The following is a 27,779-nucleotide window of genomic DNA, read 5'->3' as shown; positions in this document are numbered from 1 at the left end:
TCCTCTTCTTGATAATAGCCTGGTAAAAAAGCGTGGGTGGAATTTCGACAAGAGAACCATTGAGTTCATTAAGTTCTCCCTTTAATGTCTATCAGACTTGTATATAATCTAGAGTAATAAAAAAATTACACCACCAATTAAATATAAATTTTCTTCCACATTTATGAAAACAAAAATTTCAAGGCGAAAAATTATGAACTCAAATTATTCTGCGATTCGCTTAATTATTGTTCAAACAATTGACTTTTTTACAGTACACATATGTAACAAACATACATATATTTTTTTTATCCATATAATAGTTTCCTGCGCGGGCTTAAAAATATCCTATACGTCTATTGCTATATAGATAACACGCACCGTTAAAACCTTCTCGTACGGGATGGTTTCCTGCGTCAAATATGTGAATATATTTTATTCAACCTTTTACCATTTGAAATATTTTACACAATATATTATATTTATTTAATTATATTATTTTATTACCTCTCCGCTTTTGAGCTCGGCGAAATATTCACCCGCAAATCGAATATAATTAAAACACGTGTTATATAATATTCAAGGCTGACACTTGCGCGCTTTATTACAAATTGAATTTAATATTTCTACCACATATTTTATATATAAATATTTATATAATAAAATATCAATATATATGTTACAAAATTTGACATGTGATATTTAAATTCAAATTGTTCTATTTTATCCGTAATTTTTTTATTGGATAATAAAATTTAACTCTTATTCAAATTTATTTCTTCTTCTCAATTTTTTTTTTTTTTTTTTTTTTTATGTTTTAAATTTTATTATCCATATGTTTAAAAATTTGGCCACATATATGTTTGCATAACGGTTTCGTACATCAAATGTGATATTTTGTGTGCATGCGACTTGTTGGCGAGTTCTGCTAGCCTATGAGCAAGGGATCAAACCAATAGACTACCGATAGCGTTTTTGCGCATGCGCTTTTATATAATTTATCACAATTATTATAAACAAATAAATTGTTTAAAAAATATTTTTCAGTAATTGAATTTTACATACGAGTTTAAATATCCAATTCAGCTTTGTATAAATGATATATGTCGTGACTACTGACTCATATTTCTTCGCATGTAAATTTTCTGTCACAATCTAAATATGTATACGATATATTCAGCGCCTGCATAGTTAAATTATTTTTCATCCGTGAAAATAATGAGAAAAAAAATTAGTAATTTTAATTAAATCTCTTTATTATTAAAGTATAATTAAAATAATGAATAATGACTTTATCCTTGACTGTACAGCAGTAGGAAAGAGCTGAGCGATAAAATCCAGAGCGGAGGCTGAAAGCGATCAATTGAAAGCCTATGGCTCTTCATAGGAGGGACGGGAGTTTTCGCAGTCTTCCACCCACATATTTTTCAGTTTCACCATCATCCCCTATACTGAGTATATACAGTACGTGGGTATGAAAGCGAGAGTAAAAGCAGTGTGATAGGAAAGTTCGGTTTTCCCGTGCAATTCATACTTCTCTGTTAACTCCGGAAGGAGCCGATTGATTGGAAATACGCATAGTCCAAGGATTCTCTGCTGCTGATCATCCTAGTGCGCAATTTATAGTCCTCGTTTGGCGCAGCCACTCATATCTCTACCAGGAGTTCTCGCGATCAATTTCTCAACTAGTACAATAATAATTCAAAAGCTTGATATGTAATTAACAATTAAATTAATTACAATTAAAAGCAAATAAATTTTTATTTTAGTTTTGCCAAAATTAAATTTTTAGAATACGATAAAAAAAATTTTATAAAGTGGATTTTAACTTTATAAATGTATTGTAAAAAATATCTTGAATTTTTTTTCTAATTTATAAATCAATTATTGTTGCACATGAATTTTTTTTTAATTTTTTATAATTAAAATAGATGTGTTGCAATTTAGTTTAATTTTTCAGTCTTCAATTAAGCTTAAATTTTAATTAATCCTTAATTTTATTTGAAAACCTCTCCGGAGTTTAATTAAACATAAATCTAGAGACTACAATTGTAAGTGTTTAGAATTTCTACTTTACATTATAATAAAATAGCCGTCGGGATTCTCGTGTTAATAATTACCTGCAATTATAAGATCAGAGAGTGAGTTTAAAATTCAAAAGCCCTAAAGGCATTTGCGTGAGCAACGGGAGCGGTTTAAAAAAAATGAAATGCCGATTGACCTCTTCTCAGTATCTGCCAACCGGATAGAGTTTCTATGAATGTTTCATCGCCTTGGTTGTTCCCTAAAAATCTTGTTCGCGTTAATTTTTCGTTATCTGCATCCACCCCGTACTACAAAAGCTTAATTACTCCTATTAAATCCAATCCGGTAAACATTGTAATTAATTTATAAAGAAAATTTATTGAGCATTGAAACATTGAAAGATCCGCGATTTTACCGCACAGTAATACAGAAGATCCACATTACACGTATGTACGTGAAATGATAAAAGTTGTAAGTAATATTAATATGAAACGGAGCTGGTGATAATGCTTCACGTGACGGGGATTTTCGTGACGCGTCTCTGTGATAGGAAGTCATAAAACGCGGTATGGTATTATATTGAATTCTCGTCAGTTCGCTGCGAAATGAGAATCAGTGGATAGGAGGAGGTAAAGAGGTAAAAAGGGCTCGAGCTCAATGAGTGTAGAGGGCTTTACGCAAAATCTTTCTACGGCAAGATGGTATCCTGATCAATGTCACCGCGTTCCTTTTATGCGGAATCACTCGACCGTACAACTGATTCATAAAAGAAACAGTTAAAGTTCTCAATTTTTTTTCAGCTCTTTATAATGTACAGTAACTTCATATTAAATGTTTACTTTATATCTTCACAGTTGTAGATAATTTTACTGTGCTACTTTAATAGAAGGATCAAAAATTTTATGAAAAAAAAAAAAAAAAAATGGACTATTGTGTAGAAAAATTTATTTTGGTAATAAAATAATTTATTTATTTTATAAATATAAATAAATAAATTATTTATTGTCAAATTATATTAATTTAAATAATGTTAAAATGACTAAATATTTTCTATGTTTGAACATTAAAAATATATATAATGTAATTCAATTTATTTATTGATTTTTTTTTTAATTATTAATTTTAACTTTATATAAATATGTCATAGTATAAAATTGTCTTTTTTTTTTTTCGGGGTAGAAGGGCCAGTTTTAGCCATCTTTGGACCATTTTTGGCCACTTGATATTTTAATAAATTTGTAAAAAAATTTAACTATTCATGTACAATTTTTTATAGAATAGAATTTATAGTATTGCGCTTATAAAAATATTTATACAATAATTTGAGAATAAATTGGCCAAAAAAAGTACACTGGTCACAAACACCACTTCTACCCTGCACAGTAAAAAATTTTACGTAATCGCGTCAAAAAAATATTTTTAACACAAAATTTTTTACTGTGCAGTGAAATAAATAAATAATTGTTTTTCAATAAATATATTTTTTTAAATTACATTTATTAAAAGTTAAAATTTTATTTTTTTTTAAATTAAATTTTATCCTTTAAAATTATGAAATTAAAAAATTGTTCAAGGATAATTTTTCCTTTTTATTCAAGGATCTAAATATATGTTTATTAACAAATAAATATTAAAAATAAATTTTGTTAAATTGATAATATTTTAATTATTAATAAAGAATTCAATGTGGAAAATTTTTAATTGACAATTTTTAAAGCATGTTAAATATTAACAAATTTTCTTATCATTGTGCTTCCTGAAAAGGTTTTTAGCGGAGTAACACAATGGACAGACGTAACATCCACCAATGTCTGTTTGCCTGTTACAACACCCCAAAATCCTTTTGTTCTCACCCATTAATCGAGCCAGCAAGTGACTACCCACTTGAATTGGATTATTAACGGGTACCATGCGCACAGAGATCAGAGACGGATCAGATAGTAGAAGTAGAAGCAGAAGAATATATCGTTATCCAGAGGAAGAGTAACAAAGAGAGAAAGAGCTCTTTTATTCGATTTGATGGTTTAGGTTCATTGTATTGTGCAGAATAATACTTTCATTTCTCCCTTTCCACCCTACTGACCCATATCTCACTGCGCGAAACGCGGTGATAAAATAAAACCCTAAAAGCTGTTCCTGCGATTTTATATTTCCCTGTGATGCCGAGGAGTCACTCCATTGTCCTCATTTTTCTTGTACACACGAACCAGCTTTCTACGGGTGGTGAATTATCGAACCAAGACGTTGTAAGAAACGATAAAAGACCTTACCAAAGGTAATTTTATACTTGTACGCTTAACACCGCTCTTTATTCCCGTCTGCGGGGTTTAAAAGCTAAGCTATAGCAATGCCATCTGCGATTTGTGGCTCTTTTTTTTGCTGTACTTTTCGACTTGGAAGAATAAGGGGAACTATGTAAGGAATAACTTAAATTTATATAAGCAAATAGTATAAGCGTGTAAGAGTTGTTGATATTTAAAAATAGTTGGAGTAAGTGGAGGAGGTCGTGCTTTTAATTTTTGTCATCAAATCTCTGATGCATGGATGTTGTATGGATATTTTTATTTTACAACAGTTAACTCCACTACCATCATCAACTCCGTGCATTTAGTTTCTGCGCAAACTGAGTTCTTTATATCCCTCGCACATACATTCCTGATAATTCTCAATCAAGCCTTTCTAACAAATCAGACCAAACTGCTTATTGTTCATTAGACTATTGTCTAACGGCGTTTTATTCAATATTTTCTGTACAAAACTTGGGATTAATCTCTTAAATTTATCATTCTTAAATAAGTGGATAGAATTTGCCTTTTTTTCAATTTTTATCCAAAAATAACGACGTTAGAATTATTCTAAAATAAAGCTTCATTTTCTTAAAATTGGTATTTTTTTCTTAATACATTTTTTTTAATCAATTTGAGAAAAATATAAAAAATATTTATATAAAATTTCAAATTTTTACCGCCCTTAAGTTTAAAAAATTTTAAATAATAAAAAAAAAAATTTTTTTTTTTTCATTTTTAATAAATTGTTCTTGCTTAATAAAGTGAAAAAAAATCCAAAAATTTTTTTAATTTTGAAACTAATACAAATACTGAAAAAAATAAAAAAGCTAAAAAAATAGCGGTAAAATTTAAAATAATTCCTTATTAAAAAATTGTAAAATTTTTTTATACTAATTCATGTTTAAAATAAAATTTTTAAATTCAAAAAATCACAAATAATCACAAATTAATCAGTAATTAAAAAAATCCGGATGCAAAAAAGGATGTTTAATAATTAATTATTATTATTATTACTTGTATAAGATATGTTACGAAAAAACTTTCCTCGAAATGTCTACTTCAGTGAATAAAGTGAAGCCGCTCAATCTTTATCTCACGTATAAAGTGAAGTGAAGAGTAATTATATCTAATAAGAAGTGTAAAATCTCTCTATACGCTAGTAAACTTGAATATTTCAAGTACTCTATACCGTAGAGTGTAAAAAAAGATTAAAAAGGGCAATAATATTATACGTCGTTTGCAATCAGAAAGTTGTAACCTGGTATATGTATAGGTGAATGGCATATAACTAAAGTAAAAGTATAAATTTTGTTGAGAGAGAAAGTCTAACAGGAATACATGGAGATTTATTTCTGGATTATTAAGAAAAAAAATATTTGCCATGCATTCCATGATATAAAAAAAAAAAAAAAAAAGAAATTTTTGCGCGACTCATCAACATTATTACATATCATATTGTGTATTACATTATTCACTGGAATAAAAACAAATAAAACTAGTTATTTCAATACACATGCTACCACGGACATGCTAAAAATAATATTATTAATTTATATTTATATAAAAAGTAATAATATATATATATATATATATATATATATATATATATATATATATATCAGGAAGTATAACACTATAGCTACTACGGCAACAAAACTTTCTCATGCACTTACATACGTAAAAATCGGCATTACTTCAACGAAATATTTATATAAAAATTTCTTATCTAGATAGTGTTATGCATCGTGAAAAAATTAATTTTTTAACGTAAGAACAACATCAAGTACACAAAAGCGTCTTGCCTTTGTAAAATAGCTTCATATAAATTTATGCGGGACGTACACTCGTTTGATATGGTGCACACCCGCTGCAGGGACTTGATCAAAAGGGCATTGCTAGCAGGATAACATACTACAGTATTTTAGGGACCTCCCCCATATAATCTTTCGAGGTTTAACAGCTTACACCATATAAATAATCTGTGTAAAAAATACACACATGTTTCAATTTTTTATATTTACATTTTAAGAATTTTTTATAAATTAAATAAATAAATAAATAAATAAATTGAATGAAAATTAATGGCAGTAAAAAATGTAATTTCTTCTCTGGTAAATTTTTTCATACAAACTTTTTTACGGGTGTTTATTTCCTAGCGAATATTTGTTTAAAGAAGAATATAAAAATAAATTTAATGGTTAAAAATAGTGGAATAAACGGCGTGGAATAAAATGTAAATGAATGGGGATTTGATAGGGCGTCGTAACAGGGAATCATGGATGCACAGAAGAAGGATTTAGCGACTGCAGGGTCTGTAGAAGGCCCAGTCGCAGTCGGACACAAAGGCGAATGAGGTACCAAAGATACAGTGAGAATTTACACCCAACCCCTGGGTAATAACGCATACATGCGTGCCCGTGTACATGTTTCAAGGCTACTGGACTACAGAAAAATATCCCGCAGTTATTTGTATTATTTTTACGTACATACAGGCTTCGTCAAACGTGAAAGTACTTGAATTTATATATATATATATATATATATATATATATATATATATATATGCTTGTATATGGCAAATACTCACGTCTTATGTGTGTTCTTTTCAGAAATATTACATCTATTGCCGTATGATATTACGAAACAAAATACAATGACATAACAAGTATCAAGGATGTAGGAGATGTAAGGAGACTCGGTGTGTACTACAGACGTATGGGGATAGGGGATGACTTAACTCTTGTATTTGGAAAAATTTATTTAGTTTTAATTTTCAGAACTTTGGATAATTTTTAATTAAAATTTTATTGTTCTTTTTTATTAAATTAAATGTTATTATTTATCATGAATTTTTTATTTTAAAATTCATTTTTTAAAAAAAACTTTTTTCAGGTAAATTATTATTATTATCTATGTAAATAATCAACATTAGCTATTTATTTTTTACGCATTAATTATTGTTTTTTAATTTTCCTTTTTAATCTAACAACTAATCAGATTTATACTTAAAATATATTATTATTGTAAATTTATGTATTAGGAAAATTTATTTTCAAGATAAAAAATTAATTTGAGAATTTAAAAGATTATTTTTATTATTTGAAGCTAATTATATTTATTTAAAAGAAAAACAAATTTTGCGTGTAGTATTTTTTTTTTATATCTTCGAAACTTTAAAATAATATTATGAAATACTCTGAAAAAAGATAAGAATACAGAGATTAATATTTTTATCTTTCGCAGACGTCTTCTTCGCCTTCATCTTATTAAACTCGTGACGAGTGATACACGCCCAAGAAAGACACAATAAATTTTATCGGTGAAGAAGAATATAAAAATTATTTTTGCACTACGTATTATTAATTTTATAAATCTATTTAATTGCTGACGAATTATTTTTTAGTGTGTTGTGTTTATAATACAAGATCAATAAATAGTTGTATTGATAATAAATAATAACAATAATAATTGCTATGAACTTTGTCTACAAATGTAAAATAAAATAGATTGCTACATATATTTACAAAGTAAACGGAGTTTATTCTCAGTAATCGTTTGTTTTTGCCAATAAATTTTTGATGTTATTATTCAAAAAAAAAAAAAAAATCACTGTTTTATTTATTATTTATGAGTTTAAATTTCTCTTGTGCGTAATTCATATAAAATTTACATTTATCGAGATGGATATTATTATAAAACAAGTAATAAATATTTAAAGTTAAATTACCGAGTCATAGTACGGCTTTATGTAGACTATTATCGCATCTGAGTGATAGTGTTGCGTCAATAAATTTTTTTCCTAATATATAATGTGTTTGTATCTTACACGCAGGATGAATAATCAGTGACAGCGAGAATCCCCGACCTAATAGTAGTGTAGTATGATTTAAATAATTATAAATATCTGCGTATAAATATAAATATAAATATAAATTCCCAAGTGACTTAAGAATATTTTATTTATTTAATTGCGTGATTAATGTGAAGATATTTATTGTTTTTTTTTTTTTTTTTTTTTTTTTATTTTCAATTAAATATATTTAAACTCGTTAATTAATTATATATCTGAAGTTATTTTTAATTTATTCCAAGTCAATTCAAATAATAAGACGAAGCACTTTGATTGTTATTAATTATATTAATAATTAGTTAAGAAAATATTTATTAAAATGTTTCTTAATGAGACACTTGTGCTGCTGACGTACACAGCTAATATGATGGCGACTTTGCCTAATGAAACTAGTTCAAAAAATTTCAGTAATACTAATGTTGATCATCATAGTGACAGTGAAGCTAATAATAATTATTTAACAACTTTGTCACCCGAAGAAGAAGAAAATAAATTTAATTTAGAAGATGGTGAGTATGAGTGTGCATGGTGTGCCTGTGTGCATGTCAAAGTGAAATTAAATAAATCATAATGATTTATGATTTTATTTTCTACCTTACTGTTTTTTTATATTTATTAAAAAATTTTGAGAAGAAATGAAGATGATTATTTATATCTTGTATTATTGTTGATTTAAAGTGCACATTCACACACGAACTATGTTTTGACCAGCACATTCGACTTCGGACATGCTAAATTACATATATTGTATTTTATTTATTCTTTATCGGAGCATAGAACTCGTAGGTCACTAAGGTGATGTGATAACCAGGTGACCCTGATGCGAAAGATTTCTAAAATCTAAATTTTTAAATTCCCATGATATTTCATTTTGGTTTTTATGTCACATGGGTAGAACTGTCAAGTGATAATTGAAAAATAGTCGGATGATTTCTTCATGACGGCTTTTTTTTATTAAAAAAAAATTTGCGCGCCAAATTGATGGAAAATTTGATTTATGAAAAAAAAAAAAAAAAATAAAATAAATAAATAAATATCAAAATTTTTAAGAAAAAATACTTGAAATTAAAGTCTAAAATTTATAAAAAATGCAGCAATACTAAAAAAAAATTCAGGTATAAAAATTTTGCCGTTATTGTGTTTTAAAATTGGGTAATAATTTGTTGGAAAAAGAATAAATTTTCCCAATAAATTATTTTTTAAGTCGTAATAAAATTTTTTAAAAATAATTTTGAGACTTCAAACTTTGACATTTCCTTCCCGGAAATTCCACGAGTAATTTCCTTTTTTTTTTTTTTGAGATAAAAATAGTTCAAAATTATATGTTATTTCAGATTGGTATATGTGGCGATGTTATCAACCTTACGGTTGTTTTTATATTGGAGCACCTTGGTCGGGTGAAAATCGACCGGTATCAACATTTCCAGGTCGTCCGGAAAGCGTCGATCCTCATTATATGCTCTACACTCGAGAACGTTCGAACGACCCATATGAGCTACTAATTGATCAGTTGGACATTGTTCGAAAATCACCGCTGAAAAATAATACAACCCTTTACTTTATTGTTCACGGGTACCTTGACAATGGCGATAAAACATGGATTTTAGTAAGTTTCTTTTCATTTGATAATTTTTTTAACAAATACATTACCGCCAAAAAAAAATTATTAAAAAAATTGCATTTTTAAAAGCTCAAAAAAATTATAACTGCAATTTTTTATAAATAATTTTCTAAAGCAAATTTATTTTTCACGAAAAACCAAAAAATTTTCAAGTGTCTACTTGATATTTTAGTGTCATCGTAATATGTTAATGAAACTTATGAACAATAAAATTACAAAATAATATTTATTGCTATTGCATAGAGAACAAAACGTGAGTTGCTGATACGTGAAGACTGCAATGTAGTGGTGGTTAATTGGATTGCGGGAGCAGGGCCTCCATATCCTCAGGCCGTTGCCAATACAAGGCTTGTTGGTGCAATGACGGCTAGATTGGCAATGCAATTGATACAAGAAGCTGGTGTACCTGAACATCGTTTTCATGCCATTGGTCACAGTCTCGGAGCACATACATGTGGTTACATAGGTTACTACTTACGTGTGCAATATGGTTACAAACTTGGACGAATTACTGGTATGCCTTCCTCCGTCATTACTTTGTACTATAATTAATAATAATTTATCAAATTATAATCCCAATAATTATCCTCAGTTTCTCCAAGTTATTATCTATATTTTTAAGAGAATAGGTTTTTAAAGGTTTAATATTGACATTTTTAAAGATATAAGCTCACCTCGACATTACACTTATCAAGAGCTTTCATTTGAGTACCCACATCAATTTTTCATATATTTTACATATATATATGAAAAATATATGAAAATGCATGTGGGTACTCAAATAAAAGCTCTTGATAAGTGTAACATCAGGATGAGCTTAAATCTTTAAAAACTTCAATAATTTTAATATTATACATCTGTCGAATCCCAGGCTTAGATCCAGCCGAACCTCACTTCAGTAATACTTCACCGATGGTGAGATTAGATCCGACAGACGCCGAATTTGTGACAGCTATTCACACAGACTCGAGCCCTTTTGTTACCGGCGGGCTAGGAATCAGCCAGCCAGTTGGTCATATCGACTTTTATCCAAACGGCGGACGCAACCAACCGGGATGCAACCATGGTGTGCTCAATTCTATTACACTTGAACGTGGAAGTTTTTTTCGCGGAATTAAAAGATTTCTTGGATGCAATCATATTCGCAGTTATGACTATTTCATAGAGAGCATCAACACGAATTGTCCATTTATCGCGGTTCCTTGTTCCTCCTGGAGTAACTTTCAAGAGGGAAAGTGTTTTGACTGCATAAGTCAGTACTGTCCTAGATTTGGATTTGATGCGCAGCCTGGAAATTATCACGCATCTGTATATCTGATGACTGCAGCTGAAAAACCTTTTTGCAGTTTGTATTTTATTTTTTTTAATGACACTGAAATACAATAATAATTTTTTACATTTTTTAAACAAAGTAAAAAAAAAATATTTCCTCACAAAAAACATAATTAATTTTTGAAAGAAAATTTTAATTATTTCCAAGTAAATAAATAAAAAAAAAGAATTGCTTCTTTAATTGTTGAAGAAATGAAACAAAAAGCTTTATAAAAAATTGCTTTTATTAAATTAATAGTTTGCTTTTCGTAATTGTTGGTTAATTTCAATAGCACTTTCTCCGTTCCTAAATATATATAATTACATAACACGAACTGGTAATTTTTTAGGAGGACACTATAAGATAACAATAAATATTTCCAAGACAGCAGAGAGCGTAGACCACGGCGGCGAAGTCGGTATGTTTGTTATAAGAGTAATTGGAGCGGCTACTAATGGTAGCAATAATAATTATGAGCACGATAGTGATCGTGACAGTGATATAAAAATATCAGAAAGACTTGAACTTAGCGAGGCGTCAAAGTATTACGAGCCTGGAAGTAGCCATACCGTTGTACTACCTGGTGAAATTGTCGGAACTCCTGAAGCCGTTGAAATAACATGGGAATACCAAACTTCTGTGTTTAATCCATTGACTTGGCGTCTATTGCATAAGCCAAAAGCTTACATTGATTCTTTGAGAATTGATAGCTTGGAAGCCGGTCAAGGGTAAGTTTTTGACGATTAATATAATTAAATAATTATAACCTAAAAAAATAAAGCTAGAAGCTTAGAAAAATTAAAAATATTTGAATAAAATTATAAATTAATATTATTTCTAAAAATTTATTTTTTTTGTTCTATTGTAACAAATCATTAAACAAGTCTATAATTGATTTTTATCGACTAAAAAATTTACAATAGCTAAAATAATAATCAATCTAAAAAAAATTGCCGTTTTTACACTTAAATGTAACATTTAATTACCGACAATAAATTTTCATTACAACCCGCATTTATTTTAACTTCTCTCTACAATTATTTTTGATTTACAAGTTCTATTTTCCGTCGAGTTATATTTTTAATTTCAACTATTAAATACCCCGGGGTAAAATGGGCTGAATTATTTTTTGAATATCAGAGGCAAAAAAAATTGTAAAATTGTAAATACCTAAAATAAAATCAATTATTCTGTAAAATACGTAACAATGTAAATTTTGGCTCCGTTTTATTTTGTTTTATTATTCTCTAGGCTCCCCGATTGTGAAATATCTATTTAAAGCGTACTTTTTCGAGGTCAAAACTCCAGCCAACACATCTCTATTCTCAAGGTTAAAATTCTCTACTCTACTTAAAATTTTTCAGAAGCTCAGCAGACTTTACCTATTTATAAAAATTCATAAAACATAAAAAAAATTCAGTGTTTATGTGCGTTTAATAGTTATTCAAAAATAGAGAATATATAATTTTATTTACTTAACATTGAGATGTTTCGAAAAGAGTTTTGACTTCAAATAGAAAAATTTTGTGATTTTTCAATGTCAAAAAATAAAAAACTATTTTTTTTTAATTTTTACAGAATAACAGTTTGTCCCGACGAAGGCAAGACAATTACAGCGAATGAACCGAAAATATTGACCGTCGAAAATTGCCGCTATCACACACCAGATTCAAATGTAATATCACATTAATTTTAATTTTAATTCTTATTATTTTAAATACGAACGGAAATAAATTATCAGAACGTGGGAGTGCGTGCGTAAGATGTATATAATATCATTACTATTAATTACATGTAATAAATATTATAATTTATAATCTAAGCAACGTAGAATTATTAATTTTAATTATTACTGAATGTTGGCGTAAAATATTTAATTTATTATCAAATAAGTAGAGCTGTATAAATAAAACACGTCCCTTGGAATGTTAATTGTTAAACGATTAATCAATTGTTAATTTAAATAAAATATAAAAAGTGTAATAAAGGTACTAGTACGTACCAGTTAAGTTAAGTCATAAAACAACTTAGACATAATATAGACAAATATTATCAACGTTTTATTCATAATAATCGTCTAATTATATTATACATACTCCTACATGATGTGCGCGTGGCACATATCGACATTCTACTATACGATTAATACTACTCCGGTCCCAGTGAAATCGCACTCACCTGACAACTCAAGTTAAGGCTTAAGCTAGTGCTAAAGGTAGCGGAGCAACAACAGCGGGGGCAAATCCCTCATTTCTCGTATACACACGAGGCTTTAGCAAATCTTACCTGCATTCAGTCGAGCACCGGTACTCTATACAGACGTGCTTTTATTTACAATATTTATTTATTTTTTATCACTTCAGTGACTGTTGAAAATTTTTTATTTATTAACTTAACAATTCAATTATTTTTATTTTTGTTGATTAATTTTTATTTGCAAAAATATTGATGTTTAAATGTGTAATTGGATAAATTTGTGAAAAATTTATATTATCATCAACAATTACATGTGAGATATTTTAACTAAAATATGGATTAACAAATGCTCGATAAATAAAAATAATGTTACGTGACATGCGAATTAAAAACCGATGATAATGTAAGTCACAAAAATATTTTTTATTTATTTAGTCAAAAAATTTAACAACAACAATTAATAATTTTTGTTAGAAATTTTGATTGTTTTTAAAATTGGCGCTATTATTTCTGAGGTTTAATTTTATTGCAGATTATAAATCACATATTAATAATTATTTGAAAATTAATTTAGCCGACATTTAAAAATTTTTAGAATTTTTTTTTTTTGTTGTAAAAATTATTACAAAAAAATTTTAAAAATTTCATTTTTTATTATGACATTAAAGATTAATTTTTAATTTTATCTAACAATTAAATTAATTCTAAAAAATTATTTTTAAAAAATTGCATTTTTAATTTTTTTTAATTTCTACTTGTCAATTTTTTTTTCTTATTTTTTTTTTACCATAATTTATTTGTCAATAAAATTTCTAAAAATTATTAAATATCTGCTAAATTAATTTTCATATTGCAATTTTTTAAAAATATTTTTTAGTTCTAATTTAATAAAAAAAAAAAAAAAATTATTAAACAATTTTAGCATCATATAATTTTATTTAACATTATAAATTATAAGAAAACAATTTTATAAAGAATTTTAAAGATTTGTATATCATACCAAACGATAAATGTTATAGTTTTACCGCTCTTCATGTCATTATTACGAAGATAACAGCTACTTGTTCTTATTTATATCTATATTTATATTTATACTTTAAAATACATCTATATATACTTATGCGAGATGATTATAATGAAGCACGCGACTGCGCTTTCTCCACGTAGGCGTCATCGCGTTTACTTTACCAACACAAACTTAACATATGAATTTAAAAAAAGTAAATAAAATATGTTTACCTTTTACTGATCCATGTCTACATACGTACACTGCAAGATAAACATTAATTTAGGATTAGCGCAAAATTGCTCATATAAAATTACAAAAAGTACATTTTTTAGATAAAATAAATTCACCGGATATATTTGTTGTAATAGACATCAAAGCTGGATCATTAATGCTGATAGTACATAGTACTATATGTAATATATTAACAGACAACTTTCTTGATGTATTTTGTCGGTAACTAATTTTTTTTTCTTTTATTTTATTCATTAAAACGACGACTGAGAACTGAAACTGAAACTGGCCGATAATTAATTATTAATAAAGCCAGACGAATGTTTGTGTATTTAATAGTTGTAAATGTTTTTTTATCCTTGTACTGTGTGCTATTTAGACAACTCTGAGAGAAAAAATTTATTTTTAAAAAAATGAGCAATGTTGTAATAAAAAATTAATTTGTGGAAAATTTTAAACAATTTTATTCCTATCTAAAATTGTTTTTTTAAAAATCAAAAAAATTTAATAAATAAATAAAATAATACAAACGGGATTTTAGTAAGTGGTAACTCATGTGCCCGAGGCATTTTTTCACCGTATGATGCACGTCAACTTGACCCACCGCAATTCTACATATAGATAATTTTCACTCTCCGTTTACTTTCCTGCAAACTCTCTCATATCATGCGAACGCACAAATATCTGCGCGCTCTTTTGTAATAAAATAATTATTATTTTTCCTGGTTTGATCTCCGGTAATCGAGGATAAACATTTTAAACTTATCACTCATCAATCTCGGAATTCGTTTTATCTGCCTGCGTAAACACTTTAACTTGATTTTTAATGATTGAGGATATCCAGGTCTAGTGAGCATTCATAATTATTCAGCAGTTTGCGGATTTTATTATTTTATTAATTTAATTTATTGGATATTATTAAATTAAATTGTCGAGGATTCTAAACATTTTTAGAAGAAATTTATATGTTGAGAAAGTAGAGTAGCCATCACAGAAACTCGGTCGCGTGGTTTTCTGACCTGCTTTGAAAGTGGCATAATTTTCTCGATTTTTTTATTCCTTTAAATTCTTCAACTACAATTTTTTCAGATACTTTTTATCTTTCCTTTCGAATTTAATAAAAATACATTTTTATTTTATTTATTTATTTTTTTCTTCTCAATACTTATGAACAAGTTTGAAAGAAATATTTTTTATAAATAATAAACTTTTTTCTTTAATGTTCCTAAGGCGTTACACTTTCTATAACAGTCTACACATGAGATTCTATCACATGTTTTTTTATGCAATCTACTATTAAATTGTCGTACATTATTATAAACATTATTATTTTTTACATTTAGAATTAAACTCTCAATTAATTTTATTTAGATCCCGTGAAGAAAAAAAATTTTATAACATTTACTCGTAACTTTTTTTCTTGTAAATAATTATTTTTAAAAAATCTACTACAATTAATTACGACATTTTTCTTAATGAAGTAAATGAGAAAAAAAATTTTTTTTTAAGATTTATTGAAATAATTTTCAACATTAAATTATGCAGAGAGAGAGAGAGAGAGAGAAAATACTTTAATAAATTAAAATTACTCTTGTTTCTGATTAATTAATATTTTCCGTAGTATCAAAATGTTTTGAACTGAAAACTAAAGTTACGGTCAACTAATTTCTTCCGGATTGAATTAAATACAAGGATTTCTTCCTGATTTAATTAGATAAAAGGAAAAAAATTAAATCTATAAAATTTCTCCGAGGATAATAAATCAAATTTACTCAGAATTATTTCTCTTAAATTTTATCAAGTTCCCGAAGAACAAAATGATTTTTTAAAAATATAAAAGTCTGACTTGCAATATTTTTATTTTTTATTATTATTTTTAAAGTGCAAGTCATGAGTACCCACAGCCGTTATAATCGTAGTTTCCGCATCGTGCTTAGTCTCTTGATCCGACACTTTAGCATGCTTTTGCACGTGCAAGCAAAAGTATACAATCAAATTGATCGACGATGCACGACGGCTTCCTACATATAAGTACACCGTGGAATATTAAGAAAAAAACAATGCGATTAAGCCTAAAGACCATTAGCCTTCACGTAATACCCTCATACTGACATTAGCTATTTTATTTTTACCTCCAGACAATTTAAAAAAAAAATTAATAATTTTTTTTTTTTAATTTTACAACACTCATCTTTGCAACAATAAAATACACAAGTCTTTAAAATGTTATTATAAAATAATAAACGCGTAATCGCTCAACTACTATTTGTATACTATTGCAATAGTTCACCGCTTGAATGTCAAACGGCAGCGTTAGAGTCTTAAACCGCGGTTAATAAAATTGAATTGCATGTGCAAGAAGTAATTTTTATTGTCAACAGTAAATTATCAAATTGAAAATAAAATAATAAATTATAATTAAATTTAAAATAGGCGAGGAAGAACAAGAATTTTATTTTATTTAATGCTCTTGTATTACTTAAACTCGCAAATATATCAAATTTTACTTTCCCCCTGATAGCTTTTACATTATATACAGTTATAGCTATCGTTAGCAAGCATGTAAATTGTGAATATACTTTCTTCAAGACAAGATCATTTGGATTAGCTTCTATTCGAGCGTCCGGTAAAAAAAACTCGCCACCGATAATTAACTACTTTAAAATAATTAAATCATTAATCATAGGCCCCCGCAGTTAATTTGTAATCACAATTATCTATTAGCATTAGATACACACAGATTTATCTATTAGTTTAATTTATACTCATGTAATGCGTCAGTTCCTTGTAAAAAAAAAATTTATTTATAAGACATTAAAATTTACGGCGCAAAAAGATAAATCCAGATCAATAAATTCAAAATTATTAATTTTAATTATAATTATTTAATTAATAAATAATATAAATAATTAAAAATAAATTTGTCGAGATTTTTTAATTTTATCGGAACTTTTTCATAAAATCTCAGTACCAGAATGTTAATTTTTATATCCGTAACATTATCATTAATCATTTGCTCATTACATTTACTTCCGGAAGTCCGGCATTATATTATATAAGTAAATATTGAAAAAAAAAAAAAAAAAAAAAAAAACATTTACAAAAATTTTTTGTAGTTCGTTTATCTGCGTAGCAATTTTTTGTTTTTGTAGGATACATAATGATGTGACTGGACGTTTAAGTGGGAATCGCACACACAGTCCAGTACATAACACACGTAGAGAAAAAGTGAAATCTGCTCGGGTGTTGATACTTTGCATTGCTCCCGCATGCTCAAGAATTAAAATTAATCTAAAGAATGTTTATTACACAACATAAATATATATTATTTTTTTTTTTCAAGGCCTCTCATTTTTGTTTATTATTTTATATTTAATCGTTACACTTGTGTAAGCCTTTTAAACTCATTAGCAATTAGTGATTAAGCGCTTGCTCTTTACTATAATTACGTAATTTTTCTAAGTGAGCTCACAATGAAAAGAAATTGTGGTTTTATTAATTTATTAATTAATTCTATAAGATTAATGAAAATATTTATTTAAGAATGAGGAGGATCGGGGGTCCAAAGAAAAAACTTATTATAACAACAAGAACAACAACAAAAGGTACACTTTTTATCCTTTTTATCACGTTAACGCCGATAGCCTGTTCAACAGCCGCTGCAGCTGCTGGAATTTTGGACCCGTGGCAATGGACACGAAGTGATAAAATTGAAGTTAATATACCGTGGTTGCCATGTATGTTTAATTGAAATTTTATTTATTTATTAATTCACAAAAAAAAAGAAAAATAGAAAAATTACATTGTAAAATATACACAATAAAAAATTTTGCGTCATTGCGTCAAAACATTTTATGTTAAAAATTTTTATGCTAAATATTTTACACTTTCTTGTGTTAATTTAGTACAATAAATGTTAAATTTACACATAAAAATGTTAAATGTTTAAAACAAAATTTTTTACCGTGTAATATTTACATTAAAAGCTCCGAAAATTAATATTCTAATTTTGAATTTAAAAAAATTTTATTTCGAACTGTAATTTTTCTAATTTTTAATACTACGGGACACTTATTACTATTTATAATGTAATTTTTTCAATTTTTCTTTTTTCCGTGAAAGTAAAAATTTAGTAAAAATTTAATAAATTTATAGTTGAAAACGAAACGAGGTGTTATGATGAACTCGGCTGTCTCAATATAACTAGAAGCTGGTACCATTTGATACATCGGCCGCTCAATGTCTTTCCTTTGCCCCGAGAAGTTATTAATACGAGGTTTATACTTTATACAAATGATAATCCTACAGAGGTAATTAAATTATTTAAAATTTGTTAAAGTTTTTTTTTGAGTGAAGTAAAATTCAAATTTTTGTGCCACTTGAATTTTTATTACATATAATGTCAGTTGATTGCAATAATTCTGGTTTTCTTGGATCCGTGGGTTGAAAAAGTTAGCAATAAAAAATACTCAATACATTAAATACGTAACTTTTGATAAACTTGGTAATTTCTCTTATGTTAGATAGTCATTTTTATTGCATCTTACGTAGGAAAGTTTTCAATGTATTCTATACATTCCTGTTAATAATTTGCATAAGAAAAAACAATCCGTAGAAAATATTACTTAGCGTACGTAACAAATCATTCATTAGCAGGTTGTTAAGTTCTATCACAAATATCACAAATTAATAAATAGATCTATGTATAATATTTAATCACAAATTTTTATCTCGATTCTTATATAAATTTATAAATTGTTAAAAAAATTTTTAAATCATTAATTCAATGGAAAAATAATTTTTAGGGCCAAGTTCTTATTGTAGGAAAAGACAAATCAATAAAAAGATCAAATTTTGATCCAAAGCGCAAGACAAAATTTATTATCCATGGATTTATAGACACCACACTGAGTAACTGGGTGAAGGTAAATACAAAAAAATATTATCTAGCATATTAAAAATCCAATTTGCAAATTGTATCTTCTGTTTTATGGAATCAACGCACATAATAGGAAATGAGAAATGAATTACTGAAGCATGGTGACTACAACGTAATTATCGTTGATTGGGCCGGAGGAAGCTTACCGCTGTACACCCAAGCAACAGCCAACACCAGACTTGTTGGTTTAGAGATTGCACATCTCATCAAGCATCTCCATGTAAGCATCTCTTTTTAATTGCCAATAAAATTAAATTCTGCGATATGTCCCAACCGCCGAAGAAGAAGAAGAAGAAGAAGAAGAAGAAGAAGAAGATGACATTTAATGTGATAGTAATGAAATTTTTACTTGACAGACGAATTATGGGCTGGAGATGGGCGATGTCCACCTGATAGGCCACAGTCTTGGTGCTCATACTGCAGGATACGCTGGGGAAAAATTGCAAGGCGAAGTTGGCCGTATCACGGGATTAGATCCGGCGGAGCCTAATTTCCAGGGTATGCCCAGCCACATTCGATTAGATTGGACGGACGCTCAGCTTGTTGATGTTATTCATACCGATGGGAAAAGTATCTTCTTTCTAGGTAAATTTAAAAAAAGAAAATAATTTTTTTTTTTTTTTTTTTTTTTTTTTTTTCAAAATGAAATTCTTGGTTCAAGAGTTTTTCAAGTCAATTTTTTTATCAGCGTACATTTTATAATATGAATGAGTGATAAGCCAAAAGACAAATTGATTATCTTTAAATATTGTTTAAGGATATGGAATGAGTCAGCCGTGCGGGCACTTGGATTTCTACCCAAACAATGGAAAGGAGCAGCCAGGATGTACAGATTTAAGTGAGACAACACCTTCACTGCCGCTCACACTAATTAGAGAAGGTCTTGAGGAAGCCTCTCGCGTCCTTGTTGCCTGCAATCACATCCGAGCAATAAAACTTTTTATTGAAAGTATAAACTCAAAGTGTCAGTATGTAGCGCACGAATGCAATAACTACGCGAATTTTCTCCGCGGTGAATGTTTCTCTTGTAAAAATAATAACAGTCTCAGTTGTAGCATTATGGGCTATCATGCTGACCAGAGTCCTGCTTTAGTGAAAAGGTTAGCAATGGGCCAGTCTGCCAGTACTGCTTTACTTGGTTCTAAATTTTATGTTTCTACTGGCAAAGAAGATCCTTACTGTCGTAAGATTATTTTTATTATTATTGTTATTATTTTTTATGATATAATATAAATTAATGTTATAATTATGCATTCATAAGTCATTACATATTGCTAATATTATTTTTTTATTTGAAATATAGGAAGACATTATAGAATAACAATTAATTTAGCAAGACCGCAAACTGCTGAAAGTTGGGTTCAAGGTTTTATGAAAGTTACGCTACACGCTGAAAATGGGATTATACGTAACATGGATCTTACTCCGAAGTAATTACCCAACTAATTATTTCAATTAAAAATTAATTTTTAATTTATTAAACACGTTTTTTTTTTTTTTTATTTAGCGGGTATATGAGGCTAGAGCATGGTACCACAAGAAAGATAGTAGTGGCACACCATGGAGGTGCAGCTAATGATATGGGAAAAATCCGAAAAGTAGAGCTCGCTTGGACGTATGACATGGATGTATTGCAACCGCGATCACTTTGTTTTTTTTGGTGCAATGACAGATTGTACGTTGATAATATTGTCGTCGATATAATGGAACTTCCAGGACGAGGGTATAAAAATGATCTATTTTATAATTTTATAAATCCACGAGGAAAAAAACAAGATGACACTGGGTATCATCCCAGATTATACTCAGTGATATCTGTGGTAAAAAAAAAAAATTTCAAATAGTAACTAGTATAATCCAAATTATACTGGGTGATATCTGGATTATACTCATTGTTATCTGGATTATACTAGCTACTATCTAAAAAAAAATTTTTACTCAGTATAATCTAGGATGATATCCAGTGACATCTTGTTCTTTCCGTGTAGTAATTTGACTTAATCATTACTATAGTTTGCCAATTATCATTAACCGTATTTTTATTTTTTTTTTTACAATTATACAGAAAAAGAGAAACAGATTTCTCGAGTAAACTCTGCTCAATTCAAGGCCGTAAAAGTTACGCTGAAATAACGAGTGGTTCTAGTGCTGCTTTTGTTGATAATTGTCATTAAGAAGAAGAAGAAGAAGACAAGAATATATTTTAAAAAATTATTCAACAAACAAGAGGTGCAAGTTATCTTCAATACCGTTTAGGTTGGTGTTGTCTGTCAAACTGTCAATTACTCAACGTTTTACACCATAATTTATATTAGTCTACAATATGTAAAATATTATGTAAATACGAAAAAAGGCATCATATTTTTTTTTTCAATGCGATATAATATTATCACCGTCCTATAAAATAATACATTGTATTATATTTCCGCGCATTCTCCATGTATACGCTTATATATCTATTATTATATTATTTTTTATACTTTTTATATTATTATTATTTTTATTATTGTGATATATTGTTAGAAAATCCGTTAAAATAATTTTATTATAATAAATGGAAATATTTCTTCTTTACATTATTTCATAAATATATTTTGTATTATTTAAAGAACAAATAAATGAATAAGAAGTTTACAAATTTAAAAAATTTTTTTAGCGCATTTAAAATTATATAATATTCTTTTGAAACAAAATTATGAATATTCTAACATTCAAACCCTATAATTTACATTGACATTTACAAAAAGACTATCCCATCAATTTTATTATGGAGCGCATGCATTATGACATAAATTTAATCTATTGCAATTGAAGATAAGCGCAATAGAGTATCACAGAAAATCTAACTTCCTAATTATCTATACACTTGATTGTCTTATTGTTTGAATAAGAAAGTTTGTTACTTCAATGAATGTATATAAGTCGCTCAAAATTTTAAGTAAAATTAATTCGATAAAATCTCGTGCATGAACGGGGTCTATTTAAAAATAGTAAATTTCTTCTTGACTGGTTTTCATCTCCTGATTTAAAAGTCTAGAAATATAATTTGAACCTTAACTGTAAATCTTACAGACACGTCAGTCTTCGGGGTAAACAGTCGCTGTGACCAGGAAATATAAACATAAAAAAAATTTTATAGTGACTTTAGACATTAAATTTCTGACATTTTATACATTTGAAACAAAATTTTATTAAAGATTGTTTTTGTATTAAAAAAATTAATAGTGAAGACAAGAATTTACAAACCTAATATTACTTCTTTGGTATAATATTCTTTTTAAAATTAAAATTTAAAAATATAAGAGAAGAAATTTTGTAAAAGTAGTTTAAAAACTTACCTTGCATTTTTTATTTGTCCTTAAAGTGTCGCACACTTTAACCAGGAAGTATAAAAATCAAAGAAGTTGAGTTTTAAAATGGTGTTAAAAATTCTGACAATAGATTGACCGCTCAGATAAAAAGGACCTTTTGTTATTTTGAATTAAGTGTGAATTTTTGAATTAGGAAAACAGGATAATGTTAGAAGTAGCCAACAAAATTTTCAAAGTCATGCTATTCAACACACTTCCAAGTCAGGTACCTTGAACCTTAATTTTCAGTTACTTCTCCTTATTCTTGTAATAGTCTGCCGAGAACAAATTATCTAGTTTGTAAGTACATACAATTGTTAGGTTAAAACAGCCGACGAATCAGTTTAAAAGTGTAAATGATTTTTCTTATCATTTATCATTCATTCAGACAATTTAATAAATTTAATAAATTTAATAATTTGATAAACTATATGTAATTAAAAGTTTTGAGATTAATTGAATACTAGTGTAAAAACGTATTAATCCAAGGTCATAGGTGTAATTAATAATGTTCAAAAACTATACTTAGAAACATTCTAATACTTGGTCTGTAAAAATGTCTTAAGTGGGGGATTCCTTGCGATATCTCCTCATCTAGTAATATTGATATTAATATTGGTTAATTTCAGTGGACTAGCGATGTGCGCTAGAATGTGTTTTAACGTCCTGTGAATTTTTGTTTCATCAATTTTTACTTCGATACTATTTAAATAAAAGTGAAATCAATGTTTAGTTTACCACTTTTTTTACCATTTATATATTTACTGTAATTAGTTTACTTGAAAGTCTTTAAAGTATAATGTAATAAATGAAAAAATATATTTACAAAGTATAAAATGATTTCAACGACTGTTTGTAGAAGAATAGTGATAGCTTTTACATTTTTAATTTTAATTTTAGTTGTTTCTCTTACCGTATGGTTTCATTTGCACCATCATCAAGAGTGAGTAAAATATAATATTATCATTTTTTAGTTTACAAACAATTCATTTTTTTTTAACACATAATTTTATTTAAAAACAAATTTAAATAAAAGTTAATAATATTTTTTCTAGCTATTAAAATAAAATCCAACAATTTTTAGGATTTTTTTTTTTGTTCAAAAAATTAATAGAAAAAAATTAAAATTTTTAAAAACTATAAGAGCAATTTAAAAAAAAATTTTTTTAATCTCTGCAGATTTTAGTAATAAAACGACACGTGTCATTTTTTAGCTTTATTATTATTACATAATTGAATACATATTGATTTTATAGTAAAAGAATTTATTGTGACTTTCATTTGACAAAATATGTTTGTCAGTTGAATTAATTGTAATAATTTAATTTTTTGTAATAATAGTAATAGATTAAAATACTTTTAATTAAAAAAACTATAAATTAAATAACTTAATTCAAAATAAATCGGTTTTTACTTTCTTAGATCTCACTATGCTACTCGTCTTATTTTCTAATAAATTAAACAAATGTTCCTAATTAAGAAAGTGACAATTTAAAAAAGAAATGAGAGCTTATCATTAGTTTCACATTTTCGTTTCAGTGAAAATACTTTGACAATAAAAACAAATACAAGCCTGACAAATTACGCAAAAGTAAAAAATATTCACCACAATGGGCGATGCGCACCATCAAATTTAAACAATAGTTTCGAAAACTTGACCAACAGTGATAATATAAAATTGGAACTACCCGAAGTAGAATTCAAAATTAATGAAACTAGTATTTATAATAATAATAGTAGTACAATTGAATTAATTGAAGTAAAAAAACTTCTAAGATCAATGGTTTAGAAATTGCACATTTTATAAACCACCTGCATGTAAGTGATTGATTTTTTATTTTAAATTTTCTGATGGCATTAGCGTAATGAAAATTTTATTTTACAGGTAAAATATGGATTGAAGCTGGACGACATTCATCTAATAGGCCACAGTCTTGGTGCCCATACTGCAGGATACGCTGGAGAAAAATTGCAAGGTAAAATCGGACGTTTATCGGCACTAGACCCTGCCAAGCCGGATTTTGAAAATATGTCCAGTGATATGCGCTTGGATTCAACTGATGCTCAATTTGTTGATGTTATCCATACCGGCAGCAGAGGCATTTTTCGAACGGGTAATTTTTTATCTCTGCTTGATGTAGTTTTGTAGAAATGATAAAAATTTATATTTTTCAGGAATAAATCATCCTTGTGGACACTTGGATTTTTATCCGAATAATGGTGATGATCAGCCAGGATATACAAGTGTAATTCTTGCAAAGTTCTGCAACCATGTACGCGCAATAAAATTATTTACTGAAAGCATTAACTCTAATTGCCAATTTACAGCCTATGAATGCGATAGCTATGATAATTTTATTGAAGGTGAATGTTTTTCGTGTAAAAATAACAATAGTCTCAGTTGTGCTATTATGGGCTACCATGCTGACAAAAGTCTTGCTTTGAAACAAAGATCAGTTTTAGGCAAATCGATAACTGATTCTTTAATTGGTAGCAAATTTTTTATTTCTACTGGCGATCGAAATCTTTTTTGCCGTAAGTATTTTTTATTTATTTATTTGAACGCCAATCTGCATTATATATATACAACAATTAAATTATAAGATATAAATTATAAATTATAAATTTTGAAATTTTAAATAAATAAATAAATTTTTTGACAAAATAAACATAAAAATAAAAATTATTCATTTTTTTTTTTTTTTTTAACTCTGCAGAAACTCAATATAGGATAGCAATTCAATCAACAAATCCAAGCCAAGCTAAAAATTGGGCTCGTGGTCTGATCAATGTCACATTGCATGCAGATGATGAAATTATACGAAATATGCAACTTACTCAAAAGTAATAATATTAATAATAATAGTAATAAAAATTACAATTGAATATTTATTAAATAAAATTTTTTTTTTTTTAGTGAAAATCGACTAAGATTGCGTTACGGAGGGACAACTAAAGTAGTAGCAGTTCCCCCGGCAAGTTTTAAAGGTGACATAGGAAGAATACGAAAAGTTGAACTTACATAGACTTGTAGTATTGAAGTGTTTCTTCTATTTTGTTGCACTTCGTGTAATGATCCATTGTATGTGGAAAAAATAATTGTTGAAAAGTCAGACTTACTGGGCCGAGGGTAAAATACTCGTTTATCTTTTTTATTTATTTTATATGACAATTATTTAAGTAATTAATTTTTTTTGTTACTCATGCAGGATAAACAAGGCTAATTTCTCGAGTACACTCTACTCAGTTCAAGGATCCCGAAATTATACTGAAATAAAAAGCTGTGCTAGTGAAATTTTCGTTGATGATTACGAAGAATACAAGGATACACTAATAACATTGTAAAACTGAAGGTGCGAGTTACCTTCAAGTCTTATAATTGTGATTCTTAATAACCTATTATTCAACCCATGTCATTTATTAGTTAAATATCTGTAAAATATTGTGTAAATAAGTTTTTGTACGTTTGTTAGTTTTAAAACTCTATTATATACCTTTTAACTGTTAGTATTTATTAAAAGTTAAACAATATATATTTATTAACAGTTAATAAATTTGTACTTGATAAATTACTTATTTACTGTTTTATTACTTTAAATTACTTTAAATTTACTTTTCTTTAATTTAAAAAGTCGCAAAATTAATTCTACAGTGAAGATAAAAATTTACAAACCTAATGTTACTTCTTTGGTATAATATTCTTCTTAAAATTAAAATTTAAAAACATAAGAGAAGAAATTTTGTAAAAGTAATTTAAAAACTTACCTTGCACTTTTTATTTGTCTTTGAAATGTCTCACACTTTAACCAGTAAGTAAAAAAATCAAAGAAGTTGAGTTTTAAAATAGTGTTAAAAACTCTGACAATAGATTGACCGCTCAGATAAAAAGGACCTTTTGTTATTTTGGATTAGGTGTGTATTTTTGAATTAGGAAAACAGGATAACGTTAGAAGTAGCCAACAAAATTTTCAAAGTCATGCTATTCAATACACTTCCAAGTCAGGTAGATTGAACCTTAATTTTCAGTTACTTCCTTTTGCGGAATCATTCAAACATTCCCGCAACAAACTGGTAGCACCGAGGCGTCGCTACACAAGCGCCCTCGGGTGTCCTACCTCAACTCAACTGGCTCACCGGCAAGCAGTCATAATCCTCATAACACGTGCTAATTGTACAGTGTACACACGCATTTACCGTGACCAATGCATTTCTTTGTGTATTTACAAAATCATCAAGCTCATCCACTCAACTTTACTGAAGCCAACTACAGCATCGCTACTCATCTTTATTCACCAGCAATCATTGGCAACTCAGGCACAATGAAGTATTTATTGTAAATCATCTGAGATCACTTTATCACAACCTATACTCTCATGTTCCCTCTCTCTCTCTCTTACTCATTGTCACATGGCTTACCCATGTGTCGCTCCTTCTCATACATATGTATAGCAGCCACCTACACTTTCCACCCAGCAACAATCACGTGTTACAATTATTAATAGAAATTCGTCATCATGCGGCAAAATCAAATGTCGCATTGCAGATATTGCTTGGTGGGGATTGGGGGTGACTGCTACCTGCTCTTGGGCCTGTCGGTTTTCTGAGTTCAACAGGGTGTGTTCTATCTCGCATCCCGAGACCCACGTAATCAATTAAGCTCATTAATTTTATGGCTCATTCGCTCACACTGTGAAAGTTAATTATATTGTTAATTGATTAATAATCCAATGACTCTAATTTATACAGCTCATCCAATTAATCATCATTACTATGAACTCTACAGATTCAAGCTCAAGCTCTCACTACACTTGCATTCATTCACTCTATTAATCATTGCATTCAGTCAATCTAATTCATACGCTCATACTATGACTATTAATTAAGTGTAATTAATTAATCGTCTGGTGATGTCATTCTACAACATTACTCATATTTATCGCTCATAATTGCTAGTGTTAATTACATTGTAAATTAATTAA

The 27,779-nt window shown here is 27.9% G+C and overlaps 3 protein-coding genes across 3 annotated transcripts; all 3 read left to right on the top strand.

Annotated features, from left to right (window-relative positions):
* Window positions 1-8,336: 8,336 nt before the first annotated feature.
* LOC141526413 (pancreatic lipase-related protein 2) lies at window positions 8,337-13,002 on the top strand. The gene is made up of 6 exons (XM_074241440.1): window positions 8,337-8,651; window positions 9,477-9,748; window positions 10,007-10,277; window positions 10,635-11,108; window positions 11,425-11,803; window positions 12,654-13,002. The coding sequence occupies exons 1-6, from the start codon at window positions 8,462-8,464 to the stop codon at window positions 12,763-12,765; spliced, it is 1,698 nt and encodes a 565-aa protein (XP_074097541.1). The 5' UTR covers window positions 8,337-8,461; the 3' UTR covers window positions 12,766-13,002.
* A 247-nt stretch (window positions 13,003-13,249) lies between these two features.
* LOC141526411 (pancreatic triacylglycerol lipase) lies at window positions 13,250-22,068 on the top strand. Its single transcript, XM_074241437.1, has 10 exons — window positions 13,250-13,674; window positions 18,055-18,248; window positions 18,667-18,821; window positions 19,317-19,436; window positions 19,524-19,670; window positions 19,807-20,035; window positions 20,208-20,633; window positions 20,754-20,880; window positions 20,958-21,173; window positions 21,516-22,068. The coding sequence occupies exons 1-10, from the start codon at window positions 13,667-13,669 to the stop codon at window positions 21,622-21,624; spliced, it is 1,731 nt and encodes a 576-aa protein (XP_074097538.1). The 5' UTR covers window positions 13,250-13,666; the 3' UTR covers window positions 21,625-22,068.
* An 898-nt stretch (window positions 22,069-22,966) lies between these two features.
* On the top strand, window positions 22,967-26,263 carry LOC141526366 (pancreatic lipase-related protein 2-like). Its single transcript, XM_074241352.1, has 6 exons — window positions 22,967-23,026; window positions 24,577-24,618; window positions 24,686-24,914; window positions 24,976-25,335; window positions 25,518-25,644; window positions 25,718-26,263. Exons 1-6 carry the CDS (start codon window positions 22,967-22,969, stop codon window positions 25,824-25,826), a joined length of 927 nt encoding a protein of 308 aa, XP_074097453.1. The 3' UTR covers window positions 25,827-26,263.
* The last annotated feature ends 1,516 nt before the right edge of the window (window positions 26,264-27,779 follow it).

The sequence above is a fragment of the Cotesia typhae genome, unplaced genomic scaffold (genome assembly GCF_013202065.1).
Source record: "Cotesia typhae breed Kobodo isofemale line unplaced genomic scaffold, CoteBio_Ctyphae contig_33, whole genome shotgun sequence".
Taxonomy (NCBI): domain Eukaryota; kingdom Metazoa; phylum Arthropoda; class Insecta; order Hymenoptera; family Braconidae; genus Cotesia; species Cotesia typhae.
This window is presented reverse-complemented; position numbering and strand designations above follow the sequence as displayed.

Excerpts from the sequence above, each read along its gene's own strand:
- LOC141526413 (XM_074241440.1), top strand. The coding sequence starts at position 8,462 with ATGTTTCTTAATGAGACACTTGTGCTGCTGACGTACACAGCTAATATG. Across the intron at positions 9,749-10,006 it reads GCGATAAAACATGGATTTTA|AGAACAAAACGTGAGTTGCT; the intron begins GTAAGTTTCTTT and ends GCTATTGCATAG. Across the intron at positions 11,804-12,653 it reads AGCTTGGAAGCCGGTCAAGG|AATAACAGTTTGTCCCGACG; the intron begins GTAAGTTTTTGA and ends TAATTTTTACAG.
- LOC141526411 (XM_074241437.1), top strand. Across the intron at positions 20,881-20,957 it reads AACATGGATCTTACTCCGAA|CGGGTATATGAGGCTAGAGC; the intron begins GTAATTACCCAA and ends TTTTTTATTTAG. Across the intron at positions 21,174-21,515 it reads ATGGAACTTCCAGGACGAGG|AAAAAGAGAAACAGATTTCT; the intron begins GTATAAAAATGA and ends ACAATTATACAG.
- LOC141526366 (XM_074241352.1), top strand. The coding sequence starts at position 22,967 with ATGTTAGAAGTAGCCAACAAAATTTTCAAAGTCATGCTATTCAACACA. Across the intron at positions 23,027-24,576 it reads TCAACACACTTCCAAGTCAG|ATCAATGGTTTAGAAATTGC; the intron begins GTACCTTGAACC and ends AAAACTTCTAAG. Across the intron at positions 24,619-24,685 it reads ATTTTATAAACCACCTGCAT|GTAAAATATGGATTGAAGCT; the intron begins GTAAGTGATTGA and ends TTTATTTTACAG.